The 26,934-nt window shown below is 36.7% G+C and overlaps 1 protein-coding gene across 2 annotated transcripts; it reads left to right on the top strand.

The window, feature by feature from the left end:
* The first annotated feature begins 1,160 nt into the window (after positions 1 to 1,160).
* UBXN2B (UBX domain protein 2B) lies at positions 1,161 to 26,934 on the top strand. 2 transcript variants are annotated; one of them, XM_082720317.1, is made up of 8 exons: positions 1,161 to 1,314; positions 7,191 to 7,294; positions 10,401 to 10,551; positions 12,570 to 12,653; positions 13,482 to 13,591; positions 16,918 to 17,055; positions 21,417 to 21,578; positions 22,579 to 26,934. In XM_082720317.1, exons 1-8 carry the CDS (start codon positions 1,234 to 1,236, stop codon positions 22,739 to 22,741), a joined length of 993 nt encoding a protein of 330 aa, XP_082576443.1. In that variant the 5' UTR covers positions 1,161 to 1,233; the 3' UTR covers positions 22,742 to 26,934. The 2 variants fall into 2 exon arrangements, with proteins under 2 accessions (XP_082576443.1, XP_082576444.1); XM_082720318.1 differs by lacking the exon at positions 16,918 to 17,055 and having other exon boundaries at positions 1,171 to 1,314.

The raw sequence follows: 26,934 nt of genomic DNA, 5'->3' as shown, positions 1-26,934 counted from the left end.
AAGGAAGAAAAGAAAGGAAAAAAGAAAACACTTTTCCTTTAAGGTCAGTCAAAATGTCTTGGCTCTATGGGACTTAAAGAAGAACTAGAGATTTCTAGGGCAGATAGTTGTATTAAAAAGAATCCTGGGGGCGCCTGGGTGGCTCAGTGGGTTAAGCCTCTGCCTTCAGCTCAGGTCATGATGATCTCAGGGTCTTGGAATCGAGTCCCGCATTGGGCTCTCTGCTCAGCAGGGAGCCTGCTTCCTCCTCTCTCTCTGCCTGCCTCTCTGCCTACTTGTGATCTCTCTCTGTCAAATAAATAAATAAAATCTTAAAAAAAAAAAAAAAAGAAGAAGAAGAAGCCTGGGACAACAAATGCCAGGCTTGGTATCTGGTACTGCCATTCACAACAGGTGAATCTAGCTGTTACTTATCATCTGATTTCCTTGGGTATAACACGGTAATAGCAATGCTTAACTAACAGGGAGATAGATGAGATCACACAAGGAATGCACCTAGCATCCTGCACCCAGCAGGCACCAAAAGAATATCCTCTTTCACACCCCACATCTCATTCATAACATTTAATGCAAAGCTCTCTTGCAAATTGAAATTTATTATCTTTTACATCTCTCTTTTCCCCACTAGATTGTGAGCTTTGTAGTGACCAGGGCTCCTCTTTCAACCTTTACATCGCAGAGACATAAAAATGCCTGGAATAAGGCAGGAGTTTAAACAAATCTCAGATTAAAGGAGAGGGCTTAACCAGTCTCCAGCTCTGATTACAAAGAGCTTTAACGATGTTTTCCATCCTCAACACCAGTTCACGCATTGACGGCGACGTACCACCCACCCAGTCTTTGGAAGGGAAGATGAGAGAATTTGGCCAAGACTAGAAAAATAAGTTTGCAATTTGTATCAGACGATGCATCCGGAAGATGCTTTCATTGTTGAGTTTTAAGAACCTGTAAATCTGCGCTGCCTTCTAGAGCGGCCTACAGTGCCTTCAGGCATGCTGAAAAGAGAGCACAAGGTTTACGTAGACGGTCCCTGAGGTGAAATTCTCTGAGCCAGTTTCCTTTAAGGAAAAGAGAGATACAGAACTGGACGGCTGGCGCCGGAAGACTGGGACGCGCGCCCCTTAAGTGGGGAAGTGGAGGAACGTAGGCACCACCCCTCCCGCGGTTGCTAGGCAACCGACCCCGGAAGGCGCGGAGGATGCGTCGGCGCAGGCGCCGGCGAGCCGGTGAAAGATGGCGGAAGGTGGCGGCCCCGAACCGGGGGAGCAGGAGAGGTCTTCTGGGCCGCGGCCCCCGAGCGCGCGGGATCTGCAGGTGGGACGACCGGCCGAGGGCGGGGCGCGGCGGCGGGTGACTGCGCGGAGGGGTGCGTGTCGGAGTCCGCTGCTGGCCTCGGCTGAGCCTTTGCCAGACCCCACCTGGGGACTGAATTGTGACTCCGGCATCGAAGGTCTCTTCAGGGCGGTGCATCGAACAGTGCTTCTCGAGGAGACAAGTGCCAAAGCCCAACTCTCTTTTGCCCCGGTCTCATTTCCCCTCCACCCGATTTGCATTTTAAGAAGCAACTGTTCGTTTAGAATGGCATTGTGTTGGGGTCAGTTGAATGGTTCACTGGTTGGTACTTCCTTAGGAGACTTACTGTAGAAGAAAGCTTTACCGTGCCCGTGAGAAATGAGGATCACTTTATAAGCAGTAATGTGGGCTGGTTTGCTCTTTCTTGTCTGGGATGCTGTTTCTGTCTGGATTGCTTTTATATAAAAATGGTTCCTTTTTATCAGATAGCTTTTCCCTTTTAAAAGAGTGAGCTAAAGTATTCCATCCTACAGCTGCATGCCTAGTTGTCAAAGCTACCGTCTATGAAACATTGCACAGAAGAAACAGCGAAATAAAATTTCTCGGTGACATCAGTGAGCTAAATACGGATGCAACAAATCTCGCTTTTTCAGATGCTTAACACTGCTTTGCTCACTGAGGCTTTTTTCCCCTGTCTCATAAGACCATTGATAAAATCAACAAGTAAACAATCATAAGGAACTGGGTAATTAATTAAAAGTAAATGACACCGAATCTGTCCTGATAGAAAAGTTCTGTTACAGTTACACCTTTAATTCTACTTCTCTGAACAAGATTTGACCACCTGCCATGCAACATACTGCTAAACTCCAGGAATGCAGAGATGAATAGGACATCAAATGTATAGTTGGTGCTGGACACTGTGGAAGGGGATTGAAGTGTAAAGGCATTTCTGTTTTTTGCAGAAATAATATATGATGATATTGACCATAACATCTTAAGGTAGAGTATGATTGAATGCCAAATTAAGCAGTACATAAAATGAAGTCAAGAAAAGAGAGCTCAGTGGCAGTTAAAAGATGAATTGAATGCAGAATAATTCCAGTGCTTTTAAGTAAATTCAGTAGTAGTAAACAGATTCAAGAAATAGGAAGCTACCATCTGCCTCATCTTTTCTATGGAAAGACTACCATCACTAAGAGGGAACATGGCAGGTTGGGAAGAAATGGAGTTTCTGGTTAGACTCAACTTCTGTTTGCATCTTGGTCCTATCACTTAGTAGGCTTGTGAATGTAAGAGAAGTGTCTTAACCTCTCTGATCCTCAGTGTCTTTATTTATAAACTAGGGGTGATCTTGGTAGTGTCAAGGATGAAATGTCCATAAAGTACCCATGCACTCCCATATTATCCTGGCTCTATAGTTGCTTGGTAAATATTTGGTTCCTTTTCTTTAAAGGAGAAAAATACTGTAACTTTAAACTGGTTAGCCCATTCTAATTCATCTGTTAAAACTATATAACTTCATATTCTTTGTCTAATTTCATTCTATTCTTTTCAAGTGAGAAATGAGAACAGCTTAGCTAGTGATTGCCTAATGCTTGGCAAATTTACAGACTTAATCCAGCAAATTAATATATGATTAATGGTTGGAGATATTTTGGTAAATGTCCCTTGAAAGAATGCCTTCCTCTTCACTATCAGTTAGAGGATGGAGATTTTTTTTTTCATATTATTTATTTATTTGACAGAGAGAGAGAAAGCACAGGCAGATTTAATGGAAGAGGGAGAAGCAGGCTCCCTGCTGACCAGGGACCCATTGTGGGGTTCGATCCCAGGACCCCAGGATCATGAGCTGAGCTAAAGGCAGACGTTTAACTGACTGAGCCACCCAGGTGCCCTGGGGATTTTTTTTTGTTTTTAATTACTTATCTACTTCTGGTAGTTAGGTTGGTAGATACACAACTAATTTCTTATAGATGTGATTTGGATATCAGATACTTTAAGTGTTGGTAATGTTTCCTTTGGAATTTAAAAAGAATCTGAAGAACTTGCTAAGAAACCTGGAAACAACCAAAGTGATGATGTGTGAAGAAATAAAGTATGTTTAAAAGAAATAGAGTAGGTTTAAAGGAAATGAATATTCTTCTTCTCCCTGACTAGTTTTTTTAATAGTGATTACTCTTTGATTATCTTGTTACTGTTTTATCTACCATGTGTAAGTATACTTTTCAGTAAGTACTTCTATCTGGACAGCTTGCTCTAAGAGTCAGTCATTCACAGTATTATAGAGGAAAAGGGCGGTATATTACTAATTGGAACAAGCAAAAGATACCCCCTGAGTATGTATATCTTTGCTGCTAGGCAGTGTAGGGTTTTTCAGCATCTAAATCAGGAGACATTTCCTCATTTAGCACAGGAGGAACATGGATGGTTATCTCCCAGAAAGCCTCCCAGCACTATGAGCCTCTGACTTACAAACTGCACAAATCTCCTGTGGGTATCAAACCAAGAGCAGATCATAGCTTGCTTCATCCCCCCAAATTGGTAAATATTCAATGGGAAGGCTTAGGATGGTATTGTTAATGACAGTGATCGCCCTAAAAACCTAAGTGTTCTTTAGTCTTTCTGAATGTTTTCGGAGACCTTTCTCTCTCTTGGTTGTCCTCAGTCCATCTATACTCAAGGGTTTCGTAGTTGGTTAACATAGTATATGCTTCTGTCCCAGTTTTCGTCCAAAATAATATCAAAAGGAAAAGATTTCTGTTTTTAATTCTATATTTCCATACAAGTTGGCATTGGTAGGTAATTAGTGATAGACTTCAGTACTTATTAGGGTTAGGATGGGGTGAGATAAACATGAGATAAACAGTGGCATTTTGTAAGTGAGAAAAGAATAAGAATGTCTGATACTGTGTTACAATTGTCACGAGTATCCTAATCCTGTTGGACATCAGTAGTCCACAGTCTTGGTTCTCAATTTTAGCGTGGCTCTCAATTTTAGCGTGCATCAGAATCATCTGAAAGGCTTGATGCAGCACAGATTGCAGGGCCCTACCCGAGTTTTCATTCATTTGGTCTGGGGTGAAGCTGGCGCATTTGCATTTTCAGAGGTTCCCAGATGACGCGGATGTTGCTATTCTATATTTTTTTAAAAATCCGTATAATACCTTCTGGGCAGGTGTCACTCTAGGAATGAGAATTCCGTAGTTTTATATCTTTTGCTATATACTTGATTTTCTCCTTCTCAGTTACTTTGCTTTCAGGTTTCTTTTCATGTTCTTCACATTTCGAATTCTAGAGCAAAGGTCATCAGTACTTATGTATTTTATTCCTCCTGCATAATCAAAATAGCTTCATAATCTGTTTAACCTAAAGGACACACTGTCCTGATAATTCACAGTGATTCATTACTTCACGGTGCTCATATTCTTGTCTCTTTATTTGACTAATATTTAGTTGTTGTTCTGTACATTTTAACTAGTACTTTAGTTCATTTTGATCAGTTTAAATAATCGTTTCCTCTTCTGTGGTATCTTTGCTGTGTCAACTAATATAAATTGAATTTCTTTGTAATAGTTACTGATGAATTTATACCATGCAGGGACATCATGAATCCCAGCATTCCTTCCCTCTAAATATCATTCATTTTCATCTTAGTAATGCACCATTAAAAACTAAGACCTTTTCAACTAGGTGGACTCCCTGCTCAATTACAGTTTTCTCCATATTCCTAATTTGTGAATATATATAATACTTTGTTAATCTATATTTCATACAATCAAAACACATTATTTGCTTTATTAATTTATTTTACAGAAGAAAATTACTTGATTGATAGGATTTGTACAAGTCTTGAACAAAAAACAAACAAGGTATAAACTATATAGAAATGTAATCTCAGCTTTAAAATCTACAGCTTGGGGCGCCTGAGTGGCTCAGCTGGTTAAGTGTCTGCTTTCAGATCAACCAAACCTCACGTCAGTCCAGTTCCCTGTTCATCTGAGACTCTGCTTCTCCCTCTGCCCCTCCCCTTCCCTGTGTTTATGCTCTCTCATGCTGTCAAATAAATTTTTAAAAATCTGCAGGTTTATTTATTATCTACATAATTCATCATGAATTTGTTGGGTATCCATGAAGTATTATATTAGAAACAATCTAGGAAACCTAAATTATAATAGAAGGGATAAAATAGTGAGAAAAGTACGTAAGCAATGATAATATAATGTTTAATATAAATGTTAATAATAGACTAGCATATACTATGAGGAGTTAGGAAAGAAATATCATCTAGTTAAGAAAACTAGAAAAGGCTTTGTGAAGGATGGCTGAAGTGCCTTTGCAATATAGGTACCATTTCCATTGATGGGATTAGAAATCACATAAAAGTAAGTCATAGAGCTGAAGTAATCAGCTCAGGAGGAACTTCCATAAAGGAATACTGTTTGTAACAGATTTCAAGGAGGTAAAATTTCTGAAAATGTTGAACTCAGGTAGTCAGGCAGAATGTCCGTCTCCATCTCATTTGTTTTGTTTTGTTTCATTTTCAAGGGGTTAGGGTGGGGAAGAGACTATAATATGTAGATAACACTGAAGAAGGAAATCTTGAGGCAAATGAAACACTGATAATAGTCATTGTTAAACATTTTTTAATATCTTCCAGTAATAGAGCACTTGCCTTGTGCTTTACATGCATTCTGTGATACTTAAAGTGATACTTTAGGATAATTTTTTTAAACAGACATTTAAAGATGAGGGAACCATGGCTCAGAGAAGTTAAATAACATGTCCAAGACACACCATAGGAGCCCAAGTTAGGATTTTAATTCAGTTCTTTTAGATTACAAAGCACTTTCATAATTGGGATTTCTAACAAAATTGCCATGTGAGAAATATGAAAAGTTGATGGAGGTGTATAGGAATGGGATAGAGAGTAAAAATTAGGGAGGAAAATTAATTCTTTTGTTTTTGTTTTTCATGTGTGGATGTTTTAAAAGTTGCCTAATAGAATCTTCAAAGAATTGACTTTGTCCCAATTCTTTTCCTTCTAAGCAAAGAAGCCCTGGATGTAGTTTTCATATCTCTTGAATTTCTAGAAGGAGCACTTTATCTGTTTATTAGGGGGGATTTTGTTTTTTGTTTTTTGTTTTTTTCCCAAAAAATTTTCTGGAAATTATGATCATGCCAATTATGGGAGCATTGAGAGAAGTTTTTGAATTGTCCAAGATGGAACAAAATAATTTAGTGCTAAAATATTTGGATGACTTTTCAAAAGTCCAATTTCAAGAACTATATTGTATTTATTTCATTTTAAAGGTACCCTGCCATATATTTAGAATGCATAATTTGGTAATATTACTTTCTAAAACTTATGTAAACCATATATGTAACACATTGTCTTATATTTTTAAAAGTTCATGTTCCCATACTTGATGAAATTTATGTGTCATGTAGACTTTTAAATAGAATAATTTTGAAATTATTTTATGTGCTTGGTTTTGAAAACTTGAACAGCTAAATGAAAAAAATTTTATGAGATTTGATGAGAGCAGGCTGACATTAGTGTGAAACATCTTTAACTGTTTTTTTTTAATTCTAGGAAAATTGTAGGCTCAATTTCAAAATGATCTGTTACCAAATACAGTTTTTGAAACAGTTAAATAATTAATTGAAAATAATTAAGCAGTTATTGTAACTTCAATATATTCCAGTATTTTGGTTAATTTTATCAAGTGAGAGATACATTGGTTTTATTTTGGAAGAGGGTCATCTGAAACAGCACCCTTTATTTCTCATTAGAAATTTATACTACACAATCAAATGTTCTAGTCATAATATCTACTTTTGTAGAATAGCTTAGTCCTACTATTACACTTTATAACAAATTTGTTGTTTTATAGTTGGCCTTGGCAGAATTATATGAAGATGAAGTGAAATGCAAATCTTCCAAATCTGATAGACCTAAAGCTACAGTCTTTAAAAGCCCACGAACACCACCTCAAAGGTAAGTTTTGTTTTGGTTGTAAACACTGTATTTCTTTTTAGTTCACCAATTCTAAATTATTTTAAGTGGTCTTGGGAATTTTCTTTAAAACTATGATTTCTAAAATAAATATTATTTAGATAGTACTCCTAAAATGGTAGTAGTCAGAAAGCTAAAAGAAACAGAAAAGTTGGGATGCCTGGGTGGCTTAGTTAAGCATCTGACTTTGATTCAGGGTCTTGGGTTTGAGTTTCACAACAGACTCCTTGCTCAGTGGGGAGCCTCCTTCTCCCTCTGCCCTGCCACTCACCCTGCTTGTGCTCTCTTTCTCTGACAAATAAGTAGGATCTTTAAAAAAAAAAAAAAAAAAAGAAGAAGAAGAAAAAGAAAGAACAAAACAGAAAAGTTATCTTAAATACCTAATACTTCAGTAGACATCATAAAGACACATACACTGAATAGTACTTTTCTTAGACACAGTGGTTCTTTTTGCGTCATAGGATACATTGAGGATCTGACAAAAGTTATAGCCCCTCTCCCCACAAAACAGCATTTATGCACAATTTTGTCAATTGTTTTTAAGGATTTGTGTTTCTGAAAACCCACTCATGGAGCCCCTATGTGCCTTTTGCCCTCCATTTAAGAATCTAGAACCTGGGGCACCTGGGTGATTCAGTCGGTTAAGCCTCTATCTTTGCTAAATTCATGATCTCAGGGTCCTGTTTCTCCCTCTTCTTCTGCCCATCCCCCAACCCCCACCCTGACTCAGGCTCTCTCTCTCACTCTCTCAAATAAATAAATATAATCTGGGAAAAAAAAAAAAAAAAAGAAGAAGAATCTAGAACTTCAAGAACCTGTCTATGTTTTCACTAAATGATGACACATCTAATAAGTGATCTCTGTATAGTATTTGTTATTGTTAAAATACCCAAACTAGTAAAAGAACCAGCAATGAGGATTCAAGAGCCAGGTATACTTTATTAAAATGAATTTTCTTGTTTTTAGGAATATTTTCATTAATGTCTTTTTTTTAAGATTTTATTTATTTGAGAGAGAGAAAGTGAGAGAGAGTGTGAGAGGGAAGGTCAGAGGGAGAAGTAGACTCCCCACGGAGCTGGGACCCTGATGCGGGACTCGATCCCGGGACTCTAGGATCATGACCTGAGCCAAAGGCAGTAGCTTAACCAACTGAGCCACCCAGGCACCCTATTAATGTCTTTTTAATACTGCAAATCTCCTTACTGGGGAGAAATTTCGAATTTTTCCATTACGTCGTATTCGCAGAAAGTCTGTCATTTTTACCAGAAATTTAAAAATTTACTAGAAATCATTCTTCTTTTTTGTGTGTCACTTTCCACTTCCTTTTTTCTGTAGGGGAGATAAAAATGACATACCTCTTTGGACCTGAATGAGAAGAAAGAATATTAATTTTTCCCAAACTTTTTGTTTTCAGACCCATAGGTAATCAAAAGATTAGTACAATAAATATATGCAATATATGCTTCACCTGTATTCACCAGTTGTTAGCATGTTACAACATTACATTCATGCAAGTGCTCTTTTACTCAATTATTTGAATGCAAATTGCAGCCATCATAATACTTCATCCTTAAATACTTCAGCTTGCATCTCCTAAGAAGAAGCACATACCCTTTTTAACCCTGATAACATATTACACCTTAGAAAATGAACAGTAATTTCATAAAATCATTTAATATGTAGTCCATAGTCAGATATGTCTTCAAGCCTTTTTTGGATTTGGTATCTAACCAAGGGCCATCCATTCCTCTTGATTATGCCTGTTTTAAATCTCAATCCAGAGCATTCTTACCACCTTTTTGTTGTTTGCTCTTAGCTTCTTATATAATCTAAAATTTATTAAATTGAGAGGTACCTGGATGGCTCAGTCAGTTGAGCCACAGGTTCTTGAATTCATCACAAGTCATGATATCAAGGTTGTGGGATTGAGCCCCTGTCGGAGTCTGGGCTAAGTGCAGAATCTGCTTGAAATTCTCTCTCTTTCTCTCTCTCCCCCACTGTTGCTCCCCCTGCTCTTTCTCTCTCTCTAAAATACATAAATAATTTTTAAAAATAAAATAAAATTTATTAATTGACATTCATTTTCATTTGGCAGTGGGCCCCACAAATTATGTAGCCAGTCCTAGATGCAGCCACATTATGGACAACCTTAAAAGCCAAGGGGAGTTGTATTTGTGTAGAAGGCACTGGAACACCACTATGTGTTTTTAAATGTAAATTTTGTGATAAAAACTATATAGTGATAAAGCTTTGATTCTAGACATAGATACATCTCTGTTCTTTTTTTTTTTTTTTTAAGATTTTATTTATTTATGTGACAGAGAGAGACACAGGGAGAGAGGGAGCACAAGCAAGGGGAGTAGGGGAAGGAGAAGCAGGCCTCCCACCGAGCAGGGAGCCCGATGCAGGGGCTCGACCCTAGGACGGTGGGACCACGACCTGAGCCTACAGAAGAGGCTTTAACCCACTGAGCCACGCAGGCGCCCCCATATGGCTTTTTTTTTTTTTTTTGCATCAAACTTTTAACTTTATTAATTCACTTTTATGTCATGTACAAAAAAGAATAAAGAATTTTTTTATTAAGAAGAACTTGAGCATTCAATTTTAGTCTCACTAAAGAAACAATGTAAGAAACAATAGTTTATTACTACTTAAATTTTGTGTCTATGTTAAAAGGCACTTATTTTTTTCTCTACTTTCACCTAATCATATCCTCAGAACTTTCCAAAATCCATGTGCCACCTTAGCAGCTTCTCATCAAATGTCAGATCATCTACTGCCTACCACATTGGCTTTTTTTTTTTTAATTTATTTATTTATTTTCAGAAAAACAGTATTCATTATTTTTTCACCACACCCAGTGCTCCATGTAATCCGTGCCCTCTATAATACCCACCACCTGGTACCCCAACCTCCCACCCCCCCCCACCACTTCAAACCCCTCAGATTGTTTTTCAGAGTCCATAATCTCTCATGATTCACATGGCTCTTTTTAAATAAAGTTACTCCCTAAGACTCTGTAGCCTTTTAATTTAAAGGAGTTAGGTTTGTTTTCTAAGTTTCTGTTCATGAACTTTAATGTTTAAAGGTTCTATTCAAGTGAACATGAATACAGTGGATTACATATAGTTCGACCTTCAACTGGAAAAATTGTGAATGAACTTTTCAAAGAGGCAAGAGAACATGGGGCTGTCCCTCTGAATGAAGCCACAAGAGCCTCTGGTGATAACAAATCTAAGGTAAGTGCTAAATTTAAAAACTAAATTTTATATATATAGATATAGATATATAGATGTATTCTCTATAGATTTTTATATTATTTGTAGACATTGTTTTTCTAACTATATATGTCTATTTTAAGCATTTACTCTGTTTTTATAAGATTACAGCATTTCTATTAATGATTGAAAGTTGCAGCAGTTTTTTACATCTCTGTAAAACCTTTCTATTTACTTTTTTTTTTTAATAATTATAGATTCATGAGAAATTACAGAAAGAACACAGGTCCTGTGTATTTTTCACCCAGTTTCCTCTAACAGTTATAGCTAACATAATTGTAGTCCAGTATCAAAGCCAAGATTTGACATTGATACCGTGTATGTTTACAGTTCTGTCATTTTCTCACATCCAAAGATTTGTATAATTGTCAACTCAATCAAGATGCAGTTCTGTCATCACAAAGATCTCCTTCATGGTGTACCCCATTTTAGTCATACCCTCAGCCTTCTCCCCATCATCTCTAACCTCTTGCTACCTTAATCTGTTCTCTCTCTCTCTGTGATTTTTTTAATATTAAGAATGTTATACAAATAGAATCATATAGTATGTGACCTTTGGGATTGGCTTTTTCCACTCAGCTTAATGCCCTGGAGGTCATCAGAATTACTGAGTGTCTCAGTAGTTCATTCTTTGTATTCCTGATAGCCCTCCATGGTATGGATGAACCACACAATTGGTTTAACCATTTGCTTATTGAGGGATATTAGAGGTGTTTCCGGTTTGGAACTTTTACAAATAAAGCCACTGTGAGCAACCGTATACAGGTTCTTGTATGGATATTAGTTTTCATTCCTCTGGGATAAATACCCAAGAGTCCAGTTGCTAGGTCATTTGCTAAGTATATGTTGGTTTCTTAGAAAGTGCCAATCTCTTTTCCGTAGCGAGTGACAGATCCAATTTCTCCATTCTTGCCAGCATTTGGTATTGTCAGTATTTTAAATTTTAGCTATTGTGATAAGTGTGTAGTTATAAATCATTGCAGTTTTAATTTGCATTTTCCTAATGGCCAGTGATGTTAATTTGCATGTTCCTAATGTCTAGTGATATTGAACATCTTTTCTTGTGTTTATTTTCCATTATCTTTCATATCCCTTTCAGTAAAATGACTTTGGCCTATTTTCAGATTGGATTGTTCTGTTGAATTTTGAGAATTCTTTATATATTTTAATAGTTTTGAGTCCTTTATCAAATATATGGATTACAGATATTTTCTTCTAGATTGTAGCTTGTCTTTTCATCCTCTTACAAGGGTTTGACATCGATACCATGTATGTTTACAGTTCTGTCATTTTCTCACATCCAAAGATAACTTCAGGGTACTTTATACCTATTTACAAAATTCTTCCTTTATACTGTTTAACTGTTACTTACTTTGTGAAATATGTTTTAAACATAATTTTTATGATAAAACATCATAAAATATTATAAAATTTATTATAAAACATCATAAAATATTAGTGGTAGCTTTTTAAAATCTCTTTATACTTTAAAATATATATTTTGGTATATGATTATATCTTTAAATTTAAGAATGGCCTAAATTATTTCAACTTTGGAGTCCCTAATGGTTTTTTTTTTTTTTTTAAGATTTTATTTATTTATTTGACAGAGAGAGATCACAAGTAGGCAGAGAGGCAGGCAGAGAGAGAGAGGAGGAAGCAGGCTCCCTGCTGAGCAGAGAGCCCGATGTGGGACTCGATCCCAGGACCCTGAGATCATGACCTGAGCCGAAGGCAGCGGCTTAACCCACTGAGCCACCCAGGAGTCCCTAATGTTTTTGTGGGGAGAAACATAGTTTCTTCCTTGAGTATACCCCTCTGTAACATAAAACCTTCATTTTAATATAAAATTTTCCTGGAAAGTATAAGCTAGTTTGGCTAATTGTAGTTGATCTGGTTTTCAAATATATCACACATTATCATAACATTTTGCCCTATAAACCATAGTGAATTTTTAACTCATTTGCTGTGTATTTCAGTCATTTACAGGTGGAGGATACAGATTGGGTAATTCCTTTTGTAAGCGATCTGAATACATCTATGGAGAAAATCAATTGCAAGATGTAGGTACAGTAACCAAAATGAAAAGCTTTAGATATTTGCCTCTAGTTATTACTGTTTTTAAATTTAGAAATTAGTGATATAAATATAATCTGTATATATTTTTCTGTTATTTTTTGAAATATGGATTTTAAAATGACTAATGTGTAAGCTTTAGTCTCAGGTTTTATATTTTGCACCTCAGTTGTGCCTTGCACTTAAATTGTAAATATCTTCTATATGTTGAAAAAATATATGATTCACTGTCAGAATGAGCTTTATTTACATACAGTAGTAATTATTATAAGTAGTGTACTGTCAGAGAATTAGCTGAGTTGTAAACAGGGAAACTCCTAAGATCATTCTTTGTTTTTGTGTTTTAAAATTTGGAATTATAATTTCATTTAAACATGTTTACTTTCGCCTTAGGGGGTCACTGAAATTCTGGCTTACCCCTTGACATAAATATTTAAGCCCTGTGTAGCAGAAAAGAATATAGGTACAGTTGAAAGAGAAAAATGGATGTGGAGTAGCACCTGGATGCTCTCATTGCTTTCATTTTTCTCAATGAACCAGAATAATTGTACATCAAGGCCAGGATCTAGCTTTGGCATTTCAGCCATTGTCGATTTGTTAAGCCACATACAAATCTGCTGAACAAATACACTTGCTTTCATTTGGATCCTTATTTTAACAGTAACTAAAGTAATATGAATAATACTGCATTTTAAATAAAGTAAGTGGTTTATGTTGTGAATATGTTGTGAAATACCACACAAGATTTGAAGCTTAAAATTACTTGATGCAGGTGGATTCTTTTATTTCTTTATCTTTTTTCCTATCTTCAAAAGGTTCAGATTTTACTTAAACTATGGAGCAATGGTTTCAGTTTAGATGATGGAGAACTGAGACCTTATAATGACCCACCAAATGCTCAATTTCTGGAGTCTGTTAAAAGAGGGTAAGATATTTTACTTGTATTCTATTTGTTACTTAGGGGGGGACTTTTTTTCTTAAGATACTGGAATGTATTTTATAAGTGATTGCTGGAGGGGAAGTGTATTTTTAAGTATCTAAAGGACATGTTGCTATTCATAAGTCTTTGGTTCTTAATTTGATGGAGGGGGCAGTAGACACTGGTTACTTTCAAAATATGATCAAACAATGGTCCATTCTGAGAAGAAACATCTTCATGTAATAAATCAATACAGTTGATTAGCCTGTAGCTGCCTCCCCACTGAGCCACTGTCCCGCTCACTGTTAACAGGATGCCTTTCATTGTGTGTGTGCCTGAAATTCAGCACATTATATTAGAAATTTTTTAAAGTGGCATGACTGCTGGCTGAAGATTTCAGGTTATTTTGAAGTTATGATTTGTGAAAGTCAACTAGATTTACAGTGCTCTGACCGATGGAAAGAACATCATAGCTCAGCTCTTCTACTAGAGGATGAAAAATCCAGTGATTTTGTTAGGATTATAAAAGCTTTTCTGCATCATGCTTTCACTGGCTGACAATGCAATCATTCCTAAGTAGAAATACAACCAAACAGAAGGTTGATGATGAACTGGAGATTTTAAGAAGCAGTGAAGGGACTGGAGTAGAAGGTTATACTCCATTCAGGAACTGACGCTGGGACATTTCCATGTGATGCAAATATATCCAAGGAGAGTAGCTGAAGTGCAGTGGAGGTGAAACAGTAGCATAAAATCTGGATTTGAATTCTACAAAGATAAGGTCAAGATACCAAAAAATGGCAAGAAATGCTATAAGCAATATGCTGAAGTCATTTGAGAAAGGTGGGAAGCTGTCCTAGGAGGCAGTATGCTGTGGTGGTAAATATAAGGAAATAATAGTTTAAGTTGGTGTCATGGACTTGGAAACCTGTAGTCACTGGGAAGAGCTGGGAGAGACTGGTTAAGGGAGGTATTTGTTCATCTGCTAAGGGAAGATCAGCACTACTGTTGGAATTGATGCTTATTTCAAGATGTTAGTAGACAAGAGCTTATTGATGATGGTTGTATTATAATGTAGATCAAAACTCATTTATTCTTAAATGAAAATAAACCATAATCTTTGTGGGCAGTGTCCAAGCAGTCCTGGTGTCCTAAAAGAGGATTTGTTTTTGTTTTGTTTTTTTTACTATATCCTGAAGTATAAATTATGATCAAGAACAATTTTTGAAAAGATTCCTTGAAAAAATGATTGAAGTCAGACAGTGGTTGTCAACTGTAGAATCACTGCCCTGTACTTATGACAAATATTGAGTAACACCATCTTCACTGTCCTCGAAGAACTCATAGATAATATAATCTGTCCATGAGTAGTAGTTTCCCAAAAAAAGATAAAAATTTCATCTTAAATATATTGAAATAAAATAATTTATCATAAAATTTTATGTATTTCAGTTTATAAATGCTTTGGTCTGGCCACACTAGAGCATAATAAAAGTAATAAGATAGTTTGCACCTATGTGCAGTCCAGCCATTCTCAATAAAATGTGACAAACATAAAAACAAAAAATGAGGTATGTGAGGTTGGCAACATAATTACTGTCGGTGGTGTTGCAGTCAGGGACTTGATAATGTTGATAATGTTCCAAACAAAACAAAGTGCAGTCTTCTCTCAGTTTATATGGTACACGTATTCCTGAAAATTTTATAGTGTATTAATAAAATGCCCCCCCCCCACACACCAAAAAAAGGTATTTTGCTTCTTTGGAAAACAGACTCTAAGCTTTAAGTTTTAGGATCAGACATTACAGACACTGGTGTCATCCAGGCACAACTCTGGCAGGGCATTCGGTGGATCTATGGAACCCAAGACAAGACTTACTTAGGCAAGATGAATCCCAGTGGCAGCACTTCCTGTATCTGGATCACAACCCTGAAGGACAGCAGCTCTCATGAATCTCACAACGATCAAAGACCACCTATCCATTTTCAAAACTTCTTCCACAGAGTTTAGAAATAAATATCAGTATTAACTATTATGTCCTTATAGGAATTTTCTAGTGCTTATTTAGGTATAAATTGCTATCTTGCAGTTTGGCTTTCTAAATGCTAAAAGCCCTCCCAAGATCATTGTGACAGCAAAAAGTCCCTATAGTGAGAATCACTAGGAATGAGGTGATGCAACTTTTTTTAAAATTATAATTCCAGTATAGTTAACATACAGTGTTATATTCATTTTAGATATACAATATAGTGATTTAATGATTCTGTGCATCACTGAGTGCTCATCAGGACAAGGGCAGTCCTTAATCCCCTCACCTATTTAACCCATTCCCCCACACCCATCCCTAAGATAGCCATGAGTTTGTTCTCTGTAGTTAAGAGTCTGTTTCTTGATCTGTCTCTCTTTTTTTTTCCTTTGCTCATTTGTTTCTTAAATTCCACATATGAGTGAAATCATATGGTATTTGTCTTTCTTTGACTGACTGATTTATTTTGCTTAGTATTATACACTGGTTCCATCCATGTCATTGCAAATGGCAAGATTTCATTCTTTTTTATGGCTGAATAATATTCTTGTGTGTGTGTGCGTGTGTGTGTGTGTGTGGCACATCTTTTCCATTCATCAAACACACTTGGGCTGCTTTCATATTTTGGCTGTTGTGAGTAATGCTGCTATAAATACAGGGATGCATGTCATCCCTTTGCATTAGTGTTCTTGTATTTTTTGTGTAAATACCCAGGAGTGTAATTGCTGGATCATAAGGTAGTGACTTTAACTTTTTGAGGAACCTCCGTACTGTTTTCTACAGTGACTGTACCTGTCTGCATTCCCACCAACAATGCAAGAGGGTTCCTTTTTCTCCTCATCCTCATCAACACTTACCTCCTGTGTTTTTGATTTTAGCCATTCTGACAGGTATGAGGTGATACCTCAGATGACACAAAGAAATGGAAAGACATTCCACGCTCATGGGTTGGAAGAACAAATTTTGTGAAAATATCTGTACTACCATGCAGTCCCTATCAAAATACCAACAGCATTTTTCACAGAACTACAACAGATAATCCTAGAATTGTATGGAATGACAAAAGACCTTAAATAGCCAAAGCAATTTTGAAAAAGGAAAGCAAAGTTAGAGGTATCATAATTTGATGCAACTTGAAGAAGAAAATATCTATAGGGACTAATCAATCATCATGGAAATTTTCAAATTATAATTTAAGCAAAAGGTGCTGTTTTCCAGTATAGTTCACAACTTGATTATAGTAATGTCAGTAGTGTAGATTAATTTTTTTTTACGTTAACTAAAACCTTTTCCCCTTTTTAAAAGAGAGATTCCCTTGGAGCTTCAGCGGCTTGTTCATGGTGGCCACGTGAATTTGGATATGGAGGACCATCAGGATCAAGAGTACATAAAACCTAGATTGAGGTTCAAGGCTTTTAGTGGAGAAGGACAAAAACTTGGAAGGTAAAACCCTAAAGTGAGAAAAATACTTGTCTTTACTCAGTGTGACTTTTCTTTGAGAATCAAAAAAGCAAAATAACCTAGAAAGTAAAAATTAAAACAGGAACCCTGAAGACCTTGCTGATGGAATTAGATATGCAAATCTAGTGATAATGTTAATACCGAATACTTCAGTAGCAGTTATCACATTCCTGGCCCTGTAGGTACTTTAAACATATACTAACTCACTTAATCTTCACAATTCTTGGATGTAGATCCTGTGATTACTTCATTCGCTAATGCAGTACTGTGCCCTAGGTGATTGAACGAGCGAGCAGTTATTTTGTGGGATTCAGATTCACACACTGCTTTTTACCATTGTGCCATCCTGGCTCTTTCTGATTACATGGGTTCAAAAGGGGAAATTGTTAAAGGTTCTTGATGAGACTGAACAATAGGCATCTTTGATAACAGCTATAAGCATGCCTGTCTGTCATAAGTAATTGCAGCAAGAGCAATGTGCTGAAGTTGGTTGTTTTCAGAATACTTAAGTTAGGGAAATCAGAATATCAGAATATCAAGTTAGAGAAAACCAGCACATAAAACACTTAACAAAACCTTCATGTGTTCAGAAAGTAACTTACTGAAATGGCTCATTTACCAAGATTTCCAGGCAACTACTGAACAGAAAAGTAATTAAAAAGAAGCAAACAGAACAGAAATGGAAATAATTCCATTGTCTTCCATAGCTGGCAATCTTATTGCAAACAGAACATTACACAGATAGAAACTAACTTAATTTTTTACTGCAATATTACAAATAATTGTGGGATAAACCTAAATGCAATAAAAATTCTACCCAGATCTTTCATGTAGTATCATAGGAACAAGCAAATCATAGGGACAAAACTGCAGATGTACAGTGGCACAATAAATGGTACAACTGCATAAAAATGAGCTCAGGGAGCTGGAATAGAGCCCTACATACTTAGAAAATTACAGAATCATTTTTGATAAGCAGGGCTAACGAGTAGACTGTTGCTGTAGGCTTTGAGCTTGTGCATATGATGATACAGATCGCGAGAGGAAGCAAATGTCTCTGTTTAAGAACAGTCGCTTCCGGGGCACCTGGGTGGCTCAGTGGGTTAAGCCGCTGCCTTCCGCTCGGGTCATGATCCCAGGGTCCTGGGATCGAGCCCCGCATCGGGCTCTCCGCTCGGCCGGGAGCCTGCTTCCTTCTCTCTCTCTCTGCCTGCCTCTCTGCCTGCTTCTGAACTCTCTGTCAAATAAATAAATAAAATCTTTAAAAAAAAAAAAAAAAAAAAAAAGAACAGTCGCTTCCTGTTTCTCACACTGTGCAGTCCAAAAGATTCCGTTTGCCACTCACCCATTCTGGCCACTAAGCCTGAGTTTTGACTTCATCTTGATCCCTGGACCCTTAAGGGTCCTCTTCTCTAAAGTCTAACCCCTTCCTTCTTGCATTTGCTTCATTTTCTTATCCCAACAGTTCTGCAGCTCCTTGCCTTACTGTTCAGCCATTGGATTTGTCTGCCCCTGTGCTGTTCAGTGCTGTTGGGGATGTTCGTACCCCATGCTAAGAATGCGAACTGTGCCTCTCCCACTCTCGAAGGGCTGATCCCAAATGTTCCCTGCCCTCATCTCAGCAGATTTCTTTTTGCTTCCAGCTTTCCTGAGAAAATGGAGCCTGACAAGAATTACTTTTCCAATATATTCCTCTTAGCCTCAAAGTTTATTAAATCCATCTTTACTGCCCTCTCTTAAATTAGAAAATGTTTATCTTCCTGACCACGGGACTCACTCTTCTTACAACCACTCTATGTTCTGTCCTCCAGTCTGCCTAAAAAGTTTGTTTTATCAATTCCCTCTTTTTAAAAATTCTTTTAATATGATACTTGAAACATACAAACAGTATTTTGAAAATGTCATTGTATTTTGATCAGTTAAGGAGAATAAGGAGAAAGTTTTAAGTAGTAAGCAGGTATAACTTTGAAGGCTAAATAGTAAAGTTATTGTAACTTTTTAAAATGTGTTTTTATACATTGCTCACTAACCAACTTGCTCAGCCGCCTATCTCTGTGGCTCTGAGCCTGTCTTTCAATCTCTCTGACTCTGTTCTTTTCCTTTAAAATGATATGGTTGGCCTAACCTATCTTGAAAATATATTCCTGTCCTCAAATGTTATTATTCCATATAATTTCATTTTGACATACACACATCCTATAAAGAAACACATAAAAGAGCTTTCCTTACTTAGTATCCTTACTTGGTACTTTCTTTTTGTCAGCATCTGTTTTAAATAGAAAGCATCAAAGTACAGAAACCGCATCTGACTCATCTCATCTAATAGAGATAACTTTTCCCTCCCTAGTTGTTGTTAGGATAGGAATTACAATGCTAATAGCTGCCTTTTAGGAAGTTTCAACTATATAAAAGCATTGTTTGAAATGCTTCTATGTCCTCATTAACTTAATCTTTACAACTGTGCTGCCAAGTTGTCTGTTTTGCAGATGAAGAAACTCGGTGTTAAGTGACTTGCCCAGGGTCACACATCTAGCAAGTGGCTGAGTCAGAATCCTGGAATCAGGCTTCTGGATCCTTGCTGTTAATTATTAAGTCATGATTCCCTCATTCATACCATGATTTAAATGAACTGATAAACATGGTGGTGGCTGTGATGGTGGTAGTGATGAGGATGATAATGATGGTGATGATGATGTATACACCTACTTTCAGTGAGGCAGAGGAAGATTGAAGTCCTTTGCATTTAGTGTACCTTCCCTTTGGTTTTTGTACCTCTCCCTGTGTAAGGGACACGGACCCTTGGCATAGTGAATCATCTTGCTGGTCAAGGGTTTAAGTCCTCAGTTCCAAACTCGAAAGAAAATTCCTTAAGACTACCTGATCAATGATTGCAAATCATCATTTTATTTTTTATGTTTTTATCATATATATTCTGAAGTTGATTCTAAAATATGTATTAAGAAAAAACTGAAGAAAGGGGGAGTGTTAGCAATAAATACAAGTTAATTTTTCTACCTTACTGTATATTTTGAGAATATATTGGTGGGAATAAGAGTCAAGATGAGCAAAGAATGCTCCTAGAACTTATATGCTAATAAATATGTTCTTACTTTTTTCGAAAGAAAATAATCTGTAGGATGCCATCTGAAACTCAGTATTTGAAAAAATAGACATTAAGACTATTAAATAATCCTTTTAGGTAACTTAGAGAAGATTAAGATTTGACAAATGTCTATAAAGAATATGGCTAAATTTGTTTTTAATTTGTTCTCGTTTCTTAATCCAAAAGGATTTTTTTTTTGACAGTGACTTTCAGTTTACAATTACAGTTCATTCTGCTAGTATTAGAAGTCACTAAGATAAAGTGGTGCTAAGGTCATTAGTAATCAAGTTCCAATGGTAAGATGCCCTATCAAATAAGTTTCATGATAAACTAGTTACCGTAGGGGCATCTGGTTGGCTCAGTTGGTTAAGCGTCCAACTCTTGATTTTGGCTCAAGTCGTGATCTCAGGGTCCTGGGATCAAGCCCTGTGTTGGACTCTGTGCTCACTGTAGAGTTTGCTTGTCCCTCCCTTACTCCCCAACTTGTGTGCACTCTCTAAGATAAAACCTTTTAAAAAATAAATAAATCTATCACCATATATAAAACTTCATTCCTCACTAGCACATAGAAATTACTTCTCTTTTATAAAGCAGTAACTACATACATCAGATGTTTTTAAGTAATATTAGGTAAGTTTAAGCCAGTAGTTTAGTGTTGATATGTACAAAAATAGCTGGCACCTGTTGAAATATTATTGTAGGCAATAATGTGGGACTTACTGATAATAACAAATAATAACAAACCTACATAACATCATATTATTTCCCCTCCCCATTTTATACATGATAAAATTGGAACTCAGAGAGATTAATTTACTAAAAGTTTATGCAGTTGACATAGCTGGGATTTGAAACCAAGCCTGCCTGTCCTCATAGTCATTCTTTGACATTAACTCAGAGTTGCACAGATTTCTGAGTAAAGATTGTTGTGTTAAACAGCTTCATGGAATTTCAAAGGGATAAGGGAGGAAAGAACACAAAGTTAAGCTTTTGAAAGAGATTGGATAAGCTAAATAGAATCATAGGCTACAAAAGAATTTTAATGTAACAAAAGAAGTTAGAAGAAGTATGGGAGACTCAAAGGAGGCCATGTTTTTCCTGGTCCGGAAGTCATAGGTAGGAACACTTGAGAATCAGCGATGGATTTCAGTGGTTACTCCATCATCTTCAGTTTGTTGAATCTTATGTATTCAGATGTGTATGCATCTGATGTATTCAGATTCGTGTTCTTCTTTCTTAGCCTTACCCCTGAAATAGTCAGTACGCCTTCATCCCCAGAAGAGGAGGATAAGTCAATACTTAATGCGGTTGTTCTTATTGATGATTCTGTGCCAACAACAAAAATTCAAATCAGATTAGCAGATGGGAGTCGTTTGATACAAAGATTCAATAGTACACACAGGTAAGCTCATTTGTGATTTAGCACATGGTCACTTATCTTTATAAAACTATGTGAGTGAGTAATGAAGAATGAGAAATTCTTTACATACACTTCTTAAGTTTTTGAGAGAAAAAAAATACTTCAAAAGCATAATAGCTGTGTGAAATACTTAGCATTTGAACATACTAATGCAAATTCAGTTATTCAAAAATTAGATTGTTAAAAGTTGCACTTTTGCACTGTTGCTAAAACCATGTGAAGTGGGATCAAACTTGGCTTAATACTATAAATATAATGAAAACTTATTTGGACTTTAATCATTTAAGAATTATGATAATTCTTATTGGAATTTTCTACCTTAGCTTACTCTTCACAATATAAATTTGTAATGTAGATAAAGTATAATTGTACTATTGTCAAGTACTTTATTTTTTTTTTTTTTTTTTGGTCAGGTACTTAAACTTTTTAAAATGTCATTTTAACATTCATTTATACATTTGTTGTACTAATAATGTACCAATTTCATTTTTTCCTTAAGGGATGTATTTAAAATCTGAGTTGAATTGCTAGGCATATGTGAAGGTCTTTAAAAAAGGATAATTTTTAAAAATTGTCTTTATGACTTAAACCTTTCATAGTTATAGACTGAACTTGACACAGGCCATTCTGGGGTACCTTTTTTTGGGTCACCTGCTGCCAAGATATTTTATACTCTGAAAGAAGTAGAACCTGCACTTTTAGTATAATAACATTGTTGACATTTATTTTATGCAAAACTCACCTAAAGATTGTCTCTGTTTACAGAAAAAGTAAATATAAGCTACACTCCAGAGTTAAAGCTCACATTTTATCTGTAATCTAATATAAATCCATCCATTGAAATAATGTAAATTTTAAAAATTACAACACATTTAAATAAGGATTAGAATTGTGATTTATATTGCTATCATCTAATGTTAGCTAAAGGCTTCATGAAAATAAAACTTTCATATCACAAATTATTTTTATCTTATTTCTTCAGGATCCTGGATGTCCGGGACTTTATTATACAGTCCCGTCCTGAATTTGCGACTCTTGACTTTATTCTTGTGACTTCATTTCCAAATAAAGAGCTAACAGATGAAAGCCTGACACTACAAGAAGCAGATATTCTTAACACTGTGATACTCCAGCAACTAAAATAATACTGCTCCTATCCATGCAGTAGCATGTAGGAAAGATAATGTGCCATAATAATAAGGAAAATACTTAGAGCACTAAGAAAACAAACTATTTTTATTATTTATACAGATAAATTTCAGTTTTATTCTTATCTTGTCTTCCAGCCTTAGCCTAGATGAATTTGAACCAGGAATAGGTTTTGAGATAAATATGTTTGAATTTTTAGTTGCAGGGCTGGTTTATGTTGATAGCTTGTAAATATTCAGGCAAACCAATTTGTTACGTGGTCTGGGTTAATGTAACAACATTTGTTTGCAGAGGAAATGAACAGAACCCCATTTTGATAAATGTGTTTGGTAAAATTTGCACTGAAGTTTCTTGATGGTGCATCGATCAACAGCCATCAAGAAATCCTCTGATCAAATTGGAATTTTTTCTGTGCTATATACCGAAAAGTATCTATATTCTGATTCTGAAATATGTTGATCATATAATTATTTCTCCTATTAAGATTGTATGCGTCCTTTTTACTTACTGATTTAGCTGTATTACTAGTGTCAAAAAATACGGTTTGGCCTTGTACTAGTGTCAAAAAATACGGTTTGGCCTTGTATTTTACAGAACTATGACCATCATAAGCCAGAAACAAGGACAGAAAGGTCAGCAGTTCTTGAGAACATCCGTTAAAGAGCACTTTAAAATAGAGTAATTACAATCCGTCCCAGAGCCTGCCTTGATCACCTTCATTTATTTATGCAACACATTTTTCTAAGGGACCCACTATTTATACTGAACACTGTTCTAAGTGTTCAATCCAGAATGTACTCTACTCCAGGGCAAAATGAGTGTACAAATTCAGAAATGTAAATTCTGTCAGCCAGACTGGATCTAAAGAATTACCAGCAAAAATATTTGCATTTCTGCCAAAGCCAGGTATTTCCTATATGAAGTAGGCTATATCAGGAATGATAGAAAGGCTTTTTCTTCCTCCCAGATACCATTTCACCTTTGGTCACCATACCTGGTGGGGTTTCTGTAGCTGCTGTAACAAATTACTCTAAACTTAGTGGCTTAAAATAGCAGAAATTTATTATTTTAATAATTCTGTAAGTTGGACCCATGTCCAACATCCGGTCTCACTGGCTAAGATAAGGCATTGACAAGGCTGTATTCCCTCTGAGAGGCCCTAGGGGAGAATCATTTCCTCGTGTTTCCAGCTCCTAGGGGCCACCTGCGTTCCTTGGCCTGTGGCCCCCTTCCCATCTTCAAAGCCAGTAATATTACATTCTGACCCTTCTCTGTCATCACATCTCTTTGACAACAGCCAGGAAAAGTTCTCTGCTTTTAAGGACTCGTTATTGGATTGGGCCCACCATTAGTTCCAGATTATCTGCCTGTCATCAGGTCTGTAGTAATCTTAGCTGCCTCTTTAATGTCCCTTTTACCATGCAAAGTGACATACCACAGGTTTCTGGAGGCTCCAGGGGTGACTCCGTTCCTGGCCTCTTCCAAGGCTCTCCTCATCTCTTCACTCGAGCTCATCCCTCCAATCTCTGCTTCTGTCCTTACATCTTTTACCACCTACTGTACTTCTCCTGCCTTCCTCTTACAAGGACCCTTGTGATAATTACAGAAAAATCTCATCTCAAAATGCTTAACTTAATCACATTGGCAAAATCCTTTTCCTGTGTAAGGTCACAAATTTACAGGTATGGGGATTAGAACATGAGTATTTTGGAGGCCTTTCTGACTACCGCAGTCCACTGCTGCCCTAAAGATTGACATAAGGTCACCCCATCCAAAGGTGCTCAAAAGTGTCAGCCCGTTATAGCATCAAAGTGCAAAGCCTTATCTGAATCTCACCAGCTCAGAAGTCCCAAACTTCATGTAAATCTTCTAAATCAAGTATGAGTGAGGGTCTGAATATGATTCCTGGGACACAATTCCTCTCCATCTCTGTACCTGTGACCCTAGAAAAACAGTTATCTCCTCCCAAATATAATGGTAGGACTGGCATAGAATGGGGTTTATAGACATTCCTGTTCAAACAGTGGAATGAGAAAAGGAGCTACGCACACTCCATTAGGTGTCACATCTCTGTGGTCTGGAGCACTATCTCCTGGGCTTGTGATGGCCTCTCAGAGTCCTCCTTCCTCTTTCATGAAAGGCAGCAGTGGTTCGCCGCTGAGTAGTTTTATCAGCTTGTTTCTTAACTATGGACTTGTGGGAAGTCCCGCTGTCTTTCATTTCAAACCATCTCCATCCTTGTCAATTTAAGATAGCAGGGTCTGCTGGTTTAACATTCTCCAGAAACTTGGGGATCTTGTGTGCCTATTAGGGGGATTCAGCTCTTAAACCAGAGGCCCTGGAGCAAAGCATTCATAGGTAATCTCATCTCTCTTTTTGGCTTCTTCTGTGAAGGCTGGGAGGATCTTTGAGTCACACCCTGTGTCTCTTCAAGGATCTGTGGTGTGACAGAAAACTCGGGCCTTCCTCAGGTGTTAACCAAAGGTTGTATAGCAGCACCCTCATCTCTCCCTAGGGCCGAGGGTCCCTGACAGCAAATCCCTTAATTGGAATGTCTTTTGTCCTTTGGATAGGCCAAGAATTTCTAAGTCATTGAGTCCTGTTTTCTTTATATTTAACAGTTCTTTCCTCAATTTGTCTATCTCTACTCACGTTGTACTATAACCAGCAAGAAGAAACCATTCTGCACCTTGCACACTTTGCTTAGAAGTCTCTTCAACCGAATGTCTTAAGTTTATCCCTTACAACTTGCTTTCCACACAACTGCAGACACATTGCAGCTAAGCTTCTTGCCACTATATATATAACCAGAATCTCTTTTCCTTCACTTTCCAACAGCACGTTCCTCGTTGCCGACTAAGTCCTCATTTCTACCAAGTCCTCGTTGGCAGCACCTTTAATGTCCCATTTTCTTCTTACAGTCTGTTTACGACAATTTGCATAATCTCCGTGGCAATTTAGGTGCTCTCTCCCGTGCTCCTTTCTTTCTCCAGCCCTCACTAGCATTAACATCCATAGATCTGCTAGCAGTGTTCAAGGCAGTCCTGCCTCTCTGCCATCCTAAAAATTCTTCCAACCTCTACCCACTGTCTCATCCCAAAGCTATCCTCTCATTTTTAGGTGTTTGTTCCAGCAGCGCCCCCATCCAGGTATCTGGGAAAGTCTACTATGCCTATACACTGCCACTTAACTTGAATGTGCCAATAGGAGATTTGGAGTTCACTTTCTCTGGGGGCTCTGCTTATTTCAAGGAGGTGAACTGGCCCATGGTAGAGGTTTTCCTACTGGCAATGCTCTCAGAACTCCCACAGGATGGAAGTGTTGATCTCACCACCGCAGAGAAACTTGTTCTCAGTGAGAAGAGTGAGAAGATTATTCCTAATAACAGGAAGCCATGCACCTCTCCACCAATTGACAACTTGGAGATTATATAAATAATAACAGTTTAAAATGTTACCAGGTATAAACTACATTTTCATAGGAGCAAAATCATCTTCCTTAGGAAATATACTATTCAAACAAACGAACATTTTAAATAAAAGGGCAGTGCCCTATTTTGGATTAACAAAATGTGGTGAAGGGATTAACCACACCCTTTAAAAGTATTTGAAATGTTACTCCTGTAGTTTCTTTTTATCATTTAGATGGAGTGCCTATAGACGCACATACAAAAACGACTGCCATTTTTGTATATGATAGTCTTCCAAATGTAGAGATTTATATTAGGAGGGAGAATTAAACATTCAGAATAACACTTTCACATGTACTACATAGTGTTTTGCTTCATTAGAGTCATTTTCCTGAATTCTTTCTACTCTTGCAGTCACTGTAACTTATGAAATTTATAGTCATCCCAAAAAGATTATGTTACAATGAGCAGGTAGACAACCATGTGTGAGGTCAATTGTTTTGCATGACCTATGTAATCAAAAAGTCTTAAGTGTCTGCTTTACCAATAAAGAACATGTTCACTGAAAGTCATTGAAAATCCTTTTCAAAATTTCCTTGATTTGCAGTTTTATTTGAAGGACTTAATGGATTATTTTAAAGCATGAATAACATTACCTGTGGTTTAATTTCTTGTGATGCATCTTTTTGAAAAGAACTGAATTGTAGCAATGTTATCTCTATTTCCTGTTACTCTTGCTCTTTTTAATTCCACCAAAATAAAGGTGCAAATTTTTCTTAA

Source organism: Mustela nivalis (genome assembly GCF_964662115.1).
Source record: "Mustela nivalis genome assembly, chromosome: 2".
Taxonomy (NCBI): domain Eukaryota; kingdom Metazoa; phylum Chordata; class Mammalia; order Carnivora; family Mustelidae; genus Mustela; species Mustela nivalis.
The sequence above is the reverse complement of the archived record's forward strand: the minus strand, read 5'-3'. Positions and strand labels throughout refer to the sequence as shown.

Bases quoted from the DNA above. Each gene is read 5' to 3' on its own strand.
- UBXN2B (XM_082720317.1), top strand. From the start codon at position 1,234: ATGGCGGAAGGTGGCGGCCCCGAACCGGGGGAGCAGGAGAGGTCTTCT. The intron at 1,315-7,190 runs GTGGGACGACCG...GTTGTTTTATAG, and splicing joins CGAGCGCGCGGGATCTGCAG to TTGGCCTTGGCAGAATTATA. The intron at 13,592-16,917 runs GTAAGATATTTT...CCTTTTTAAAAG, and splicing joins CTGGAGTCTGTTAAAAGAGG to AGAGATTCCCTTGGAGCTTC.